Source organism: Hibiscus syriacus, unplaced genomic scaffold (assembly GCF_006381635.1).
Source record: "Hibiscus syriacus cultivar Baekdansim isolate YM2019G1 unplaced genomic scaffold, ASM638163v2 tig00110462_pilon, whole genome shotgun sequence".
Lineage (NCBI taxonomy): Eukaryota > Viridiplantae > Streptophyta > Magnoliopsida > Malvales > Malvaceae > Hibiscus > Hibiscus syriacus.
In genome coordinates, this window is record NW_024062747.1 from 334140 (window position 1) to 351383 (window position 17244).

Sequence of the window (17244 nt, forward strand, 5' to 3'; positions counted from 1 at the left end):
AAAGGATGAAATACTTGACAAATATTTACGGTTTTGGTGATTGGTTCATTGAAGTTTATTTTTCTGTTTCAACCGATTGGAGCTCGACCAATTGACACAAAATATACCATGAAATAGTTCACAAAATGCTTCTTTTAGTTTCTCAAGAAAGCTCTCTTTTAATTTGTGGTTTTTTAAACTTATAACATCAACCTTTATAATCTAAATTCAAAATAATGATGTTGGAAAAATATTTATCCAGATGTGTTTTTTAAAAGCTTATATATAATATATTAATTAATATAAACATTTATAAGAGTCATATGGAATGCTATTTTGCTAATGGTTGAAAGAAAAACTACGAAAACTTTTAACGAAACAATAAACGAAGCCAAGGTTGATAAAAGCAAACGCTCCAATCAAAATTTTGGTTAAGGCATGGAAATGGCATCTCTCTCACCAAAGGTAAATTACAAACCGGTATTTATTTGTTCCTAACAAATGAAAATATCACTCTGAAATTACATGCATTACAATAGATGATGGTCCCAACAAACAAAATGAGGCTGATCTGAATAAAGAATCATACAGACAAATGAAAAGAGAAATTATACATATACCTGGTGCCCCCTGCAAGATTCTCAATGGTGATGGAACTCTACCTTCGAAAGGAAGATCAGTGCCCGAGGCATCTGGCTATAGGAGGAAAACAACCCGACATCAAGGATGGGGTTCCAGGAGAGTCTGATGGATTACATAAACGGCATATATGACTTCAGCCGAATGGAGAATGAACAGGAGCAGCCCCTCCAAGCGAATCTGATCTTTTAATACTTCCCATACCGCAGGTAATGCATCCAGGAGATGAGAGCGCGGAAAATTTGGCCCCACAAAGATCACAAACATCGTATCCGATAGTAGAGAGACGGCTGAGAGTGGCAGCACAGAACTGAGAAGGATCCTCCAGTGGATCAATGGATTTGTTGGTTAAACCCCTCTGGACACAAATATCAATCAGGCTCCTCAATTCCTCTTGCTTACCAGGAGGTGCCTTAGACAGGAGAAGTTCAAGCATCTGCTTCGCATAGGCATAGTTCTGAACATCCATATTTCGTTTTATGGCAGTGCGGATGCAATTTATTCGGTGCTTTGCCTGTAGAGGCAAAGAACCAAGATGTCTAGATAGTCTAGCCATCTCATCTTTTGCACTGAGTGCTCTTGGGCCTTGAACTTTCTGCAATCTCAGAATTTCCTGCAGGAGAACCAACGCAATAAATATCAAGTCATGAAATTCAAATTTATGTTCCCAGCTATAGCATAAAGGACGAGGCGTGGGACTATTAAATGGGCATAAAGTAAACGCTATTGGTAAGCTTAGCCTACCCAGAACAACCCTTTAGATACTAACTTCAGAATTTATGTATCGCCAAAGTATCATAATTAGCATAAACTACTCAGCTTGTAAAGATCAAAACTGAATTATATGTCACGAATAATGGTCCATGTACCCAGACCCAGTACAGTCTTGTTCCAAAGAGATCATAGATAAGTTCATTATATGTCTTAGCACCATGAATGCAATACAAATACTATTTGAGTTACACTGATGAGAAACACTGAAAACAGCTAAACATAAAAAAGGAGAATGCTTGTTATTTACAAACCAGAATGGCAAGTTAATAGAGTTTGGACAGTTTCGATCTGCAGGTTGGTTTTGGCATGTACAGTTGAGGAGAAACTTGAGTGACTGGGAACTGGAACAGTGGTCAGATTTGTTGTCTATCATCATTAAATTTAGTCCGTTGGAAGATTCGAGAGATGGTCTGATCTGGAGAGGAAATGGGGTTGGTGTCTACTCTGTCAACTCTTGTGTAAGTCATGCTCTTCTGGTTCGGAGGCTGATCCATTTTGGAAGAACATCCTTTGGAGGGGTTTGGTGCCTCCAAGAGTGGAGTCTTTTATGTGGCAGGTTGTGCTTCGAAAACTGACAGTAAAGACAGAATTACTGAAGAGAGGGGTTTCGGGAATTGTGGATGTTTTTGCCCATTATGTAAGTCGGAGGAGGAATCATCCTCTCATTTATTCTTCTCCTGCTCTGTCGCGTGGGCTTTATGGAATAGGTTCCTGAAGTTTTGGAGAATCACTGCGGTTTTTCATGAAAATGCCCAAAGTTTTCTTTTAGCTGGGGAAGATTTGGTGTCTCATTCTTTTATATGGCCCTTTATTCCAGGCATCATTCTTTGGACAATTTGGAAATTCAGGAATGCCATTGTGTTTGAAGGGGGAATGTTAGATCAGGTCAAATTATTTTTCACGGCAAGATTTAGGCTGGCTTCTTGGTTCTTAGCTAAGGTCAAAGACGTATCCATTTCTAAGGATTCTCTCATTAGTGATCCTTCCCTTGGGGATTTATGCTTGTCTTCCAGAAATCCGATTGACAGTCAGTTGCCTTGGTCTCCTCCTCCCAAGGGCTTCCTCAAAATAAATGTGGATGCAGCAACCAGTGGTGACTAGAAGAAAAGTGGAATAGGTGGAATCCTAAGAGACAATGTTGGTTCGGTACTAGGTTCATTCCAAGAGGCTACTGGCCCGGGTCCGCCTTCTTTGATAGAGCTCAAGGCAATTAAGAAGGGTTTAACTTTCTTTGATTCTATTCGAGGGTGTTTTAAGAAATGGTTGATTATCGAAAGTGATAGTAAGTTGTCAGTGGATTGGGTTAAGAATATTGATAGAAGTCCAGATATGTATGTTTCAATTGTTAAGGACATTGCTAATAGGTTAAGAGATTTGGAGGGTGTAATTCGATGGGTAGCTGAACAACAAATATTGAAGCTGATGGCTTAGCTAACGCTGGTAATGGCTAATTTGAATGTTGTTGTTTGGGTAGTTTATGTTCTGTTTTTCGGGTTTTCTATGTAAGGGGGAGTGATATGGCTGTGTTTAAACTTCATGTATCTTTTATGTTATTAATGAATTCTGAGGCACTCTTTTCCTCCTTCCGCTGATTAAGGTGCACCTTTTGACGATCCATTAATCATGAAGGGGGGTTTTAACGAGGCCTCCTCTTCTTATAAAAAAAAATGCGTGTTATTTTTCCTCAGAAGCTTGAGTCAAGTTCTAATTCAATTTGGTGCCTAGAAAACAATGACGTACCTGAAGAAGGGTAACAGCTATCTTGTATTGAGCACAGATAGTAGCTTGAGCTTTAATATCAGCTCCACGAGAGTTATCCTTAGCCAGTGCCAGAAAAGCTTCATCAAAACAGGATAATGAATCAGGAAGTTGATTCTGCTCAAGATGAGCAAGTCCAGTCTTAAAACATATCGAAGCTGCTGCTCCGCGTGGAACCTATCAAGAGAAAAAATATGGTAAAGGGAAGAATAAAGGAAACTATATAATAAATAAATCTCCGGAGATTGACAGTAGTATGCTGCCAGCCAAGTCACAAGGACAGATTATTAGTATGAAACCAAATCGGTTTAAAGAACCTTTATTCCAAATGCTGTTGGAAATTATTCACTTTCCCATGGCAATAAAGCAACTTGAAGTTATTGGGCACAAACATTTATGTCTATTAAGTACAAAATGAAAGTGTATCTCACAATCAGGAATGAAAGGAACAGAGAAAAAAAATATCACAATGTACATATTCACCTGTCCAGGGCGCACAGACGCTGGAGAAGGTTCAGAGGAATTAGGTTTCCCAGAATCTGCAGTGTTTGGAACTCCAAGAGCACTAAGGTCAAGAGGCTGTGTGGATAGCAGTGTCTGAGCTGGCTGAACTTGAGGCTGTGGCATGCCAGCAGGTGCAGCTCTGTATTGAGGAGGAACACCACCACCAGGAAGCGAAAAAGACTCGGGAGGAATTGGTTGTTCAGCAGACTGAGGTGGAACCCCACCGCCAGGGAGACCAATATCAGCTGAAGGTGCATTTACATGGTCAGGTGGCACCTTTCCTCCAACTTCAACCTTTTGAGAAGTTTGGTCCAACTTAGAAAGATAAGTTCCAGGAGGAGGCAAAGAAGCTGCAACCTGGAGGGATGGTATTGTGTTCTGGAAAAAGTCTTCTGGTATTGGCCCAGCAGCAGTCCCCACATCTTTGGTTGCTGGAGCTGATTGTGATGCCAATGCAGGTTGTACCCATGATTCAGTGCCAAAGAGATCTCCAGTGGCAGGCGCCGTAGGATTAGTCACAGAAGCACTGTTAGCAGGATAAGGCTGTTGTTGACTCTGACCAAGATCCTGAGAAATGCCAGTCAATGATTTTGGCCTGGCTCTAAGGAGGCCCAAGCCATCACCAAGTCGCTTGGTTGCTTCTTTAATCTTATCGACATCCACGGCACCTGAAGTCGGCTTGTCGTGTATCCTGATCTGCAACTTCTTAGTTTTTGATACTCCTTCCTCATCAGTGCTGCTACCACCATCAGTTGTGCCATACATTGTTTTCTTAAATTCTTCAGCAGCTTTAGCCTGTTCATCAGCAGCAGTGGAACTTTGATTTGGTTTGATTAAAGTTTCCAGACCCATCAATGAACCAGACTTGGTTTCGCCACCTGGAACTCCCTTAGAACTATCTACAGATTGAGACATAGAAGTATGCACTCCATTTGGCTTACTGTCACCTACGGCAGGTATAACCAAGCTACCTTCCTTTACTTGAACAATGTTCCCTCTTCCTTTGATTGAACCAAGGTAAACACCAATATGATCTGTGATAATTGATGGAATGACACCGTCATCAGTTTTCATGTATGGCATAACTTCTGCAGCAAGCTCCCATTGAGGTATACTCTTTAAGTTCGCAGGGGTCTTGATTTCCCAGTTTCCACCACCCCATTCAGGTCCCTTAGGAACCATACTTTCAGCAGCAAAGTTGGCAAAAATGCCTTGTGTCCAACCGCTTGAGCGGACTCGTAAAATCCTTTCACAATATCGCCTCAATTCTGAATCAGCACCTTCTTCCTCAAGCTTCTGAGCAAGACGCCGCATTGCACTGGGGTTGAGGTGGCATAGAAACAGGTCTAGCATGCTTTCATAGTCTGCTATGACTTCAAAAGTATCCTTTGCACTGTCAAACTGACCGTACCTGCAGTTCAAAATTTGAGTCTCGTCAAAGAAAAAAATGAGACCATATAATGACAATGAAGCCGTACGGCTCAACAATGTTAATGGTTAGAAGATCAGAAGATTCTAACTACAGATGCTTAAATTAAAATGCAGGACATTGTTTAATACGTTTTGAACCTTTGATAAAGAGCATAAAGGGCACAGGTAACTTCAAGATAAAGATCCAATAGGCACTAGTTGTATACAACTACAGCAAAAACCGCAGTCATATATCACAAAATTATACAAAACAAAGATTTGTATGATTACTAATTTAAATTCAGTACATACTGCTAACAATCAGAATATTAATCTGAACTGTGAACCAGAGAACAACAGACAAATATTGAGATGATATATTACGAATAATCTTCTGAAAAGTAACCAACATATTCACAAAACAGACTACACAACCATAAAAAAATAAGACCATTGACTAGTTCAACTAAATCGTTTATAAAACCAAGAAACACAGTAGTGACAGAGATTAAATTCGACGGCTGTGATTACTTACCTGATGCAGGCATATCCCAATTGGCGAAACCGGTGGAACAAGAGAGAGGTTGGTGGACATTTTGGATAATCTCTAGAACGCACAAACTCATCCTTCAGTACAGATAAAGCAGTAGAAAAACGAAGTGCTTTGATTGCATATTGCCCCCGCAGAACCTAAGTTTGTTTTATGGCAAGTTCAGAACCAAAAGTAAGAGGGTAATGGAATGTAAACATAAAAACATAATTGTTCATATACCTGAGTGAACTGTGGACCTGCTTGGGATAATGACACTGCAAGATCACCACAAACAGGACCTCTAGCTAGAATATCAAGAGATCGAGGAGTGATACGTAAGCTGTCAAACCTTAAAAAAGGTAAAAAATATAGAAGTCAGATGCCAAGTTTCATGCGTTAATCCACTTTGCTATAGCTTCTGTAAAGATAAAAACGATAAAAAAAAATGCTACATTTTACTCATCAAACATGAGCAAGACTTCAATCATCAGAGTAACAATAAACAAAAAACATGAAAAATACACAAGAGGTAGTAAAACCTTGATGTTATCTGGTATAGTATTTCAGAAAGGTCAAGCTTCTGCTCAAAGTTTTGTTGCATGGTAGCAAAACCAATAAGAAGAGGTTCAAGAAGCCCGACGAGGCAGCTCTTAATCTCAACCCCCTTCTTTTGTCTAGGATTTATATCTGTAGGGTTAGCTAGCAACAAGCGATCATTTAGAACCCCAATCAGAGCTGTAGAATAGATCATCACAGTAAGTCCACAATATAATATGCAGCAGAAAGTTGGATTTGATACAGTACAATGGTGTAAAAATAAATTGGGAAAAAGAATACAAACCTGCATTTGGCATGCTAATGGAGAGTATAGTCCTCACTTTCCCATCCCATCCTAAAATACAAACTGCAGTTGCAGTAGAAAAAAGAAGTGCGGGTCCAACCCACAAAAGGGATCTAAAGTGCACAAGAGTTAAAGTAAAACAAGTTTTTTCATCTTGACTAGAGACAATGCATGCATGTATTAGTACAAGGATCAAGGATGCATGCAAATATATACAAGACTAACCACATATTGTTGATAAAAAACCCTTCTTTCCTTGACACATAAAGGAGGTTGAATTTAATTGGTCAAGTCCTGACAAATATATTTAGCTTGGGCATAACAAGAGTGTATATCCATGGGAAAATGGTATAAAGGAGAAAAACAGAGATAAGAAAATAATACAAAACAAAAAAGAAAAAAATGCTAAGATTATATAGCCATAAGCAATTACAGCTAGCGGAAGCAGCTATTACTCCAATGGGAGTCAAAGAAAGAGGATACTGATTCATGAAATTGACTCTGTTAGTACTTTAAGGGGGAAGAAAGAGATCTCAGTTGCTGTCAGGCAGAACAACAAAAGGCCTAGAACATGCATATACTTTTATAAGCATCCATGGACATAATTTCTTTTTACACAAGTATGTGAAATCATGTATGCATGTATGTATTTTATGCCAAGATTTATGCTGCATTACGTATTTAGGATATTGAAGGATTTCCTTTGTCAAATTTCAAGTAACTGCTTGCAAATACATCAAGGTCAGCTGAAACCATAAGCACCCTGTGAGTAGTTAATACTCCTGCAACATAGCCTCTAGGAGTTTCCTGCCAATGCACCTGCAGATATTGGAAAACAACACAGTTAAAAATCCAAACCCATATTATTCAAGAAAGACACAGTCAAACTAGATAGACCATACATAATTTAGGAAGACAAAAAGGTATAAATAGATAAAAGTATTATAGATATATATTAGCTTGTGTATGTGCATATATGAATTCCAAGATACTAATGCAATTCCTTTTGCACAGAAATACATGCGTTTATAAGCAGTCGAATCAATGGTTCAATAGATAGCAGCCATCAATGTTATTAGATTTCATCAACGCTTGGGTAAATATAGCAGTGTTGGGATCTTAGACAAGAAGAAAGTCACTTAACAAACCTTTCATGAATCTGGAATGATAAACATACTAAAAGGAGATTGAGATTCCATTAAAATTAAGTGAAGAATTCAAGAAAAGAAAAGGCACAGGCCTTGCAACTTTCTAGATGAACCATACAAAGCAGACAGGTAATACTTTAGAAGAGACGGTTAACAAATTAAAACCATTTTGTCTTTTAGATTCTTTATGCTTGCATATATACTAGATTTTACAACATCCACGATGTAAGTGAAAGAAAACATTTTATGTAAAAATATATATCTACAAAAATTATTCAACAAACTATCACATGTATAGTGGTAAAGGATTTGAATACAAATCTACTAATTTTGTGTTCATTCTTAAATAGTAGTTTTCCATTGTTTTATTTAATGATTATATAGTAGAAAAGGACAAAAGTACAGATGAAATAATATTTACTATTATTAAAAAATCAGTCTTTTCCCAACTGAGATGGTACCCAGTTAACCAGCGACACCAGTTCAGTCAAAGATTTAAGTAAAATATATATTATTTAAAAATGAAGAAGAGAATTTTATTATATTGTTTAAAAGGCTTTCATGAAATGAACACCTCAAAAATCATCCTTAAAAAGTTGAATTACTCACCTGAAGCACCATCTCATTTGCTTTTAACCTTATAAACTTTTTCCCCTCTGTTTTTGTTGATATATAGTGGCCATCAGAAGATGGATTAACGTAACTTTGAACTAACTTCGCCAAGCCAATCTGCTTCCCATTACAAGCAAACATCAAAGTGGACTCTGAAATCACAGAAGATACTTGATCAGTATCATGTCTTACAAATGGTGATATCTAATATGAAGCATCATATGAACCCAAGCACCTATAGGAGTGGAAAATATTCTGTCTATTTCAGTTTCGAACAAAAATGGCATAGGACGAATAGAATTAGTGTTTGCTTCCACAGGTTGATCAGGTAAAAGATTTGGTTCAACTGCACCATTTTTTCCATCAGCTTCTTGTAAAGCCAATCCTGGAAGAATATACAGAGCCAATGCAGACTTATCTTCATCAAGAATAGAAAACTGATTTTCATTGGGGCCAATAAATGCTGCATCACAACCTACAAATTGAAAACGAAAATATCACAAATAAATAGTAGACATATGTAGTAAGAAACCATTTACAAAAACAAACATACTACACACATACCTTTGACCGTGCTTCCTTTGCTGTTAGCCAACTTTATATCAGTATTTTCCCAATAGAGGACTACTTCATTTGTTGTGCCACTAAACTCATAAACAATGAGAAAAAGATTCCGCTTCTTACCATAAACCATATGCTTAGGGTAATATTCTAAATTTCCTGGGATCTGAAAGAAAAGCTTCGTGCTAAGAACCGAAGCCTTGTCATAGCATTAAAAACACAAATTTTCAAGCATTTACCGATGTGAAAAGTTTCTTGTAAATACTATCTCCACCAGAAGAAAGATTATAAGCCATGAGGTTCACACCATCTACACAAAAAGCTCTGACAGGGAAATGAAGAATTCGGTTCTCCCTATTGAAGAAATTGAGCTCCAAATGAAATGGCTGTCAATAAAGTAAGTCGTGTCAGTCAAATATCAAACAGAAGCAACATAGTTATTGATGCATAATCAATATCATAAACCAAAGTACCTGGCTAACAGGAATGTCCTTCAGTTGATTTTTAGGATCCACAATAGTAATAAGAGGCAGCCTTGATATTGGGGCAGTTTTAGCATGACCTTCCAAGAAATGCTGTAAAAGTTGAGAAGGTAACAAGTTAAAAGTAAATCAAACAGTTCAGGGTTCTTGAAAATGACATTAGCATATATTGTAGAAATTAATATATAAAATAAACAACTTAATTTGAAATTACTGAAGTTCAAAGGAACATACACTATAGAGAAATGCCTTCCGTGCAATGTCTGAAATTGTAAGATCACTTTGGCTGCTATGGAGTTTATAAATAAGTGGTCAACAATGATACATGATTACATAAAAATTCCAAGATTGTATCATCAAATCATATCAATTGAAAACTTCATCAACAATAATATATGTAGCAGCCATAAATATATGATCATTAAACCAAAATGATTAAACATTTCAACCTCGAAACTGAATACATTTATCTGAAAATCCAGATTTAACTTCTAAACTCTTAACTGTACTACCAAAGTAACTTTGCTTGACAAAACTTACCCCTTAATATGTTGCTCTTCCAGTTCTGCTTTAAGCTGATGATCAGCCAAAATTCCAGAGGAGCCCATGGATGAAAGCTTCTCCTTTAAGACAGATGCTGCACATGATATCCACTTTCAGAAAATATAGTCAAAAAATTAAGCAGGATATCACCAATGTTACAAAGACTCAGAGGTATGTAAGATACCGAGGTGTCTCGGTATCCGACACATGCATGCTTAATTTTTTATAAGTTTTCCAATATATATGGAGGATCATACCCTCATAACCACGTCTGAACATGTATCGTGCATGTGTCTCACATGGATACTTGAGGAAAAAGTAGTCCAGGTAATACAGGATATCACAGCAAAGAATATTCATAGTGATTTACAGAAAAAATATAACATAAAGTAGATAGAAACACGGAAAGGCATAGAAAACTGTACTTATTTCTAGCGAGAAAGCAAACGTACACAACATTTCAACATAAAAACCGAGCGATTTTCTCAAGAATGAAGATAAGGTGAACACATATTCTGTAAAAGCAGTGCCCAATATAAAAACATTCACTGCTGCTTCGGTCACCTCAATGAGGATATCTTTGCACAAGATTGTGCCCAGAAAGAAATCATGTCATCCTATATTGAAAGAAAATGTTCCTATAATACCTTAAGGTCCTTCACACTAGACATCCAACTATATTAAGAAATTAGACTGTCATAAATTATTTTAGAACATATTATTTTCTTCATATGCAACAAAGGACATATAGACAGATGATCAATGGAACATCCACCTGAAGATCCCCTTGCGCTTTGCAAAACTGCAAAGAGCTGTTTCCTTCCTTCCCTAGGGTAAGCAGCCCTGTTCTTCAAGTTCTCACCACCACTCATATTCTATCATAGAAAATGCATATTTGTACATCAGAACTTAACAAATAATTTATAATGCAATGACATATGTGAACAATCTTAACTGCAAAAAGCAGAGCTGTTAAGTTCAATTTTGGGTGAACTTCCAAAGCTCTGATACGTGGCAAGGGATAAACTGCTTCCCCAGCCTGCTGAGACAGAATGTGTGGGATGTCCAGTGATTCAATTGCTGCAAAGAAGACACCAAAAGGTCTTGAGTATGTGATTTCCATTTAATATAAATAGGCATGCATCTTGGCCTCCTTCCTCGCTAGAGAGTTTGTGGTAGTACTTACAAGCAGGCTCAAAAAAGTTTACTTGAGTCGAAGGTTTATTTGGATTAACTAATAATCGTGTTTTCCAAACTTGTAAAGTTCCATCCTTGGAAAAATGACAAGTAAACGCAACATTGAAAGCCAAGCAATTGATGTGATAGGCTGAGAACCCACCTGTGTACTACATGACAGAAACAGAATATTTCAACAAAGTGCCTTCTACTAATATCAACACACATGATACAGGCTTGAAAATAAGGAGAAGGTAAGAAGTGATGAAAAGGAAAAGAAAAAGAAAAATGCTCACATTCCAATCATAATAGGTCTTTCTGTTGATACATCCCAGGCAAGAAGTGTACCGCGTCTATCACCAACAAAAACCCATTCCAGGGATGGATGAAAAGCAAACGCACCGGCACCAACAAGCTTAATGGTATTATCAACTGAAGCAAACAAAACCGGAAAAAACATGATAATTAAGCATGACTGATATAATAAAATATAAAAAAGTAAATAATCAATTTTCCTCGACTTACGTTGTAGCGTATAAAGAACAGCATATGTATGAATGTTGTATGCCCGAATCAAACCTTCTGCATATGCTACGTACTTTTGTTTTCCAAAAAGGAAGTGACAGGACCCAGAAAACAAACAGCTTTTCAGTACATTCTTAATCATAAGAATGAAAATGAGCATAAGAGATATCAATAGATCAGACTGCATTAACTGCTATCTAGAGAGTTGGATATGTCATAACAGAAGATGATAGCAAAAAAGAATTAACTATTTTTTTGGGAATTCATTTCCAGCCAAGAAGAAAAGATCCATTTCAATAATCATTCTGTCAAAATTAAACGAAACAGTCATGCTCAGCATCACCATCACTACTACATTATGTATCTCATACATACTAAATGATGAAGCCAAATACCAAGAACAGATTCAAATTTCAAGTTTCACGCCTATCCTAGAAAATCCCCCAGCACTGGAACTTCTAACAATTATTAACCACTTGGAATTAGACCTAAAAAAACATAAATATCTCAAACAAATACACTAATTTACAACCATATCAGAAAGCAACAAAAGATAATAAATATGATAGCAATAAAACCTATCACTGGAAAATGATATATGTACCAGAACAGGAAGTCGAGGATGACAGGCAAGATTCACAACAGGTTTCTTCAAGTCTGTCTTTATTTTTGTAGGTGCTCTTCCACCTTCAACAGTCCCAACAACTTCATGTATGACAGTAATATTAGAAACATCATTAAACTCCCATAGTATAATATAATGATGCAAGTACAAAAAAATTCTACTAGATAACACATGGAGTAAACTAACCTGTCACACTCATTCTCTTGTGAAAACCAAAAAATACAACAGGTTGGAGAGGTGTCAAAGCAAGATGAACTTCTGTTTCAGATGAAATGTGTTCCGTCTTCTTTTCTGGTGAATGTAAAACACAAGTTTGCTCAGTGTCAAAGTCACAAGAACGTATCGTACAATCCTGCAATGTGACATTTTCAGAAAAATAAAGGTTAAGATTAGAATAAGGGAATTATAAGGAAAAAAATAGAAGGGACCCTTTCATGTAAAAACTGAAGGAGATTAAAGACACCAACCATACTCATTACCGCATTAAATCAAAATGTCAGAGGATGTGAATATTTCATGTAAATAAAGGGGTACAGTCAGTTGTGGCAATGACCTTGAGGAAAACACCAGGAATAAGCCACTGGGATCTTAATTATAATATTTGAACAATGAAACAGAAACAACAAGGTTGCTTTCTAATACACAGGTCAACAATCAATATATCTATATTGTCTGCTTGGCATCACTTTCTCGAACTTAGGAACAACCGCATGAAATATATGACCCCTAGTATACAGTATACACCACTAGCATGGATAGGTTCTAAACCATCTTAACATACAAAAGAAAATTACTCTTAGTCAGCTATCTAAAAGATCAATACCACACACTGAAAGAACACAGCCTACCTTAAAATGCCTCTACGTTCTTAAGAACAGAAATGTAAAATTCAAACTACCATACAGGATTACTCATAAAGAAACCCATGTAATGGCAGTAAAAGTCTTAAGATTGAACTAATACAAACCTTAGCATGCTCTACCATCTCCGCCAACTGATTTATTGATTGTATCAATACCAGTCTTATTATAAGTAATTCTATTCTCATGATAATCGAATGCAGTCCCCCCCATTTCGAGTTAATGATCTAAGCTAACATGAAAATTATGGAACCAACCTCAAGAATCGCAATGACAGAGTGGCCACTTGTAAGACTATAAGCCATCCGAACCACTGGCGAACCCATGTCTATAGTAGATAACTTACTTCCAGTTAAAGCATCAAATTCTGCACCCAAAAAAGATCCAAAATGATTTTTTTTCTTTTGAAGTAGATTTAACTTCAAAGTTTTTTTTTAAAAAAAAAATCCAAAACATATCCAAATTCTAAAAAAAATGACAAAGGTTGTACTGTAGCCGGCATTACCGATTATGTAAGTGCCGATGGCGACGGAAACGATAGCCTGAGTAGGATGAAAAGCTGCAGCGTGCGGCTGCAACGGTTTGAGAATACCTCTTGCGACATGGCGTAGATCCAAGTGTTGCAACGTCGTCCACTCCATCGATTCTTCTTTTCAACTCTCTTATCTCTCTCACACCTTAGGAAGAAAATTTCAAAAAAAAATGTATATGTATACCAAACTAAAGTTTAACTCTTTAAAAAAGAAAGCAACTCAGCAGTCAAAATTCAGGATCAGGAAATGAGAATTATAATAGGGAAGACAGCTGAGACCTGGATCCGATCTGAAATGCAAGTTGAGAATTGAAGGCAAATTTATAGTTAATCTGTTTACCTCTTGTTCTCTATGCGAAAAGAGAGATCATCCCTCTGAAAACGAAATGCGGGGAAAAGAAGATCAAAATAGCAAAATTAAGCTGTGAAATTTGTTGAAATTGAAGAAGAGAAAATTGGCCCGGATTGGTTGCTGGTGGTGAATTGGACTTAATGGAGGCACGAATATTTGAGCCTCATCTTTATTTACCCCTTATTATATTCATGTAGGTCTCGTTAAGTAACACTACTGTTGAGCCCATTTTTAGATCATTTGGACGGAGTTAAAGTATGCGAGACAGAGATTCAATTAGGAATGGACATGAGATCCGAACCCGACGGATTTCAACTCGATCGACCTAGGTTGAGTTATTTTAAAAAATATATATAATTTTATCTTATATATTTAAGAATAATTATAATAATATCCCTCTATATATTATTTTTTTCAATTAAGTCACTGTTTTTATTGAATAAAAATAATTTTTTTATTATTTCGAGTCAGGTTTTTAAGTTATAATGCGGGTCGTGTTCGGGTCGGGTAAAATCTTGTTTTGGCCGGGTCGGGTAGACCAAAAACCCGACCCATGCTCATCCCTAGATACAATGGGTGAGTTTTTTTTTTCAAACTCAAATCCAACCTAACAATATAATAATAAAATTTTGTTATCTAGTTATATTGTTTCCATGCGGGGAAGATAACTTGTGGCTCTTGCTCCTGCATTGTTTCATCCTAATGAAAACAGAGTGAAGCTATTTTTCTTTTTCCATCCACTAACATGCCTTTACAGCAGAAGGTGATTTTATAAGAGCCTGTCAACATTCAACACATCGGGAGATTGGATCAAATTCCTTCATCTATTGCAAAAGCCAGGATTTGAGTTGCGATGGTAGGTGTAACCGTGATTGTTGAATCCCCGGTATTGTGTAGGTATTGTCCATGGATCTATATAAGGTCTGGAAGGCAGTGATTTGACCATTGTTGAAGTGGTTCCAATATCATAGCCAGCAAACTGGTGAGGTGCATTCCGGTGGTGAAAGTTCCATTGAGGTTGATAAGAATTTAGAACGGGCCCAGCATTGGAATGATGAATGACACCTATACCTTCAGTGAAATGAACAGGTTTTCCACGACTAGAGGAAGTATTAGGGACTCTTGACCTTGATTTTTGCTTCTTTTTCACTTGTCCATCTGGATAAGAAACTTGGTAATTGTTACCCGTATTCCCAAACCTTAGCATAGAAGCTTTTCCTTGTGTCTTATCAATCTTTCCACTCTCAGGTTCAGTTGTTTTTCTCTTTTTCGTTGGTCTTGATTGATGTGAATGGTTTTGGTGTTTTGTACCTAATTATAAAAGAAGTAACATGTTATGTAAAATCCAAGTAGCTTCATAGTCAAGAGTAATGGAATTGACAGAAACGTCGTTTGCTTTAACCATCTCGCTCCCCCACATACCAACATCAGCAGACCGCTTCGTCATTCTTTTCATTGCTTTTACCAGTCTTGCAGCTTCGCCTCGTCTGTGCTTCTCAGCAAGAACATTTCTTCTTTCAACCTCATCACTCCAACACTGATATAGACAACAAAAATATAAACAAACCAAGTTTATCATTGGTTTACCCGAAAATGTTGATTTCCAGCCAAATAGGCAAATACTTACCTGTCTGTAAGTTCTCAATTTGTAAAGGTTACGACCTTTTACAAGCAAAGGAAATAATGGGGGTAATTTCTTAGTCCCCTTGCTCCATAACACTTCAACCTAATACATCAAAAAACATGGAAGTGGAAGATATTGTCATCAAGTGTGAAAACAACTCGCTGAAAAGAAAATTGCAGAAAATGAATGAATGAAAGGAACAGTTTGTCATTTACTGCTTTCACTTAGATCGCTAAAATCAACCCATTTTAAACATATCTTAGTTCTAGAAACCAAAAATATGCAGCACTTACTGGACTTCCATATTCCTGCTAAAAAGATTTAAGTGTTGGAAGTACCGTAAACGTATGCTGTTGTTTGGCTTTGCCATAGCTTTCCTTAACAACCCTTCCTGCAATAGTTCTCTTCCCCAGAAGCCTCCCATGCCTTGTTATTTTATCAAACCTGTTTCACAATCCAAACCTCGATTTACATAGCCCCAAAAATTGGCATGGAAGTGTAAGATGAGAAATAGATAAGATACAGAATATCTGCAATGAAAGATACTGCAATACTAGCTTGGATAAGGAATTACTTCTTATAGACTTTCTGAATAAACAAAACAACATCTCCTTTACAAACATCACCTGCATTATTAAGTGACAAAAACCACAAAATACTCGCTCAAATCACCAAAATGAATAAATGATAATTCAAATGGAAAAAAGAAAAAAAAAGAGGCAATTTACCAGTACAGTTGATATAAAAGGATGATCTGGGATATAAGGCTTCAGCTTTCCCATCTTTTATTCTGGGAAAAAAAGTGTCAAAACCTACAGACTTTTCAAAGTTTTAAGATACAAATTGCAACGTGGAAACAAAATATCAGATGCAACTTCAACAAAACGGTAAATAAAAATTGTGAAGAAATTACCTCCGATGCTCAAGAATTCTCTGTTGACACACTGTCTTGGTGCCTGTGATTCTGAGGCCATAATTTCGCAAATAAGCTTTGAGTGTTTTCAAGCTTAAGCTTTCTAAGTCACCTCCCTCTATGGAACACAAGGATCATTGGGATCAAAATCAACCATCTATTTTCAAAACAAAAACCTAAATTCTAAGAAGAGATAAATAACCTTTGAGAAGAGCAATGACTCGATTGCAGAGAGATTCGTCGTTCTCGGTCCGTTCATTATCGTCCGAATTGTTCACTTCCTCTTCACCTTCCTCTTCTTCTTCAGTTTCTTCTCCACTGATGATATGAAAATTAAATCAAACTTAAAGCGAAAGAAAACGAATAAATTAAAATAGAAATAGGAATTTAAATACCTAGAATTGGAAAGGTCGTTATCTTCATAGTCATCATCTTCTTCTGTTTCTATTTCGTCTTCTTCCTCAGAAGAAGAGAGGGAAATCACAGCGTGTTTGGCTTTGCCTTTCTTATCAGCCATTTGATTGATCTCCAAGTCTTCAACGGAAAAGCGAATTTTACGACTGTAAACTCACATCAAATTTCTTATTAACTAACTCGGCCGAACAATATGCATACCAATTTCGGCCCAATGACAACCTATTAGATGCCCCAAGTTATAAGAACAAAAAAAATGTTGAGGTATTTATGACTCTGATCACAACCTAAGGAATCACATGATCAATGAAAATTTTTCTTAATGACAAAAATATAAACATACATTATGAAGAAAAAAAATAAAAAATAAATTTAACTAAAAGCGGAATAGAATTTTGATCTCTAAAGCCATCGACAAAAGAGAAAAAATATTTAAAATT

At 36.7% G+C, this 17244-nt stretch overlaps 2 protein-coding genes across 2 annotated transcripts; both read right to left on the minus strand.

Moving 5' to 3' along the window:
* Window positions 1–387: 387 nt before the first annotated feature.
* Window positions 388–13954, minus strand: LOC120126994. The gene is given in 26 exon segments (XM_039145011.1): window positions 388–1231; window positions 3133–3327; window positions 3634–5065; window positions 5600–5754; window positions 5837–5945; window positions 6136–6331; window positions 6438–6555; window positions 7128–7256; window positions 8195–8349; window positions 8433–8672; window positions 8762–8924; window positions 8998–9144; window positions 9232–9333; window positions 9475–9526; window positions 9781–9877; window positions 10559–10658; window positions 10739–10863; window positions 10970–11065; window positions 11068–11129; window positions 11256–11391; window positions 11485–11557; window positions 12089–12189; window positions 12296–12461; window positions 13227–13336; window positions 13475–13646; window positions 13781–13954. Coding segments are annotated over 25 exon segments (4872 nt in total). The 5' UTR covers window positions 13611–13646; window positions 13781–13954; the 3' UTR covers window positions 388–754.
* A 632-nt stretch (window positions 13955–14586) lies between these two features.
* Window positions 14587–16973, minus strand: LOC120126938 (zinc finger CCCH domain-containing protein 62-like). Its single transcript, XM_039144975.1, has 9 exons — window positions 16786–16973; window positions 16593–16708; window positions 16391–16508; window positions 16206–16267; window positions 16052–16103; window positions 15816–15921; window positions 15481–15579; window positions 15276–15390; window positions 14587–15164 (listed from the first exon to the last, which is right to left on the minus strand). The coding sequence occupies exons 1-9, from the start codon at window positions 16905–16907 to the stop codon at window positions 14674–14676; spliced, it is 1281 nt and encodes a 426-aa protein (XP_039000906.1). The 5' UTR covers window positions 16908–16973; the 3' UTR covers window positions 14587–14673.
* Between the last annotated feature and the right edge of the window lie 271 nt (window positions 16974–17244).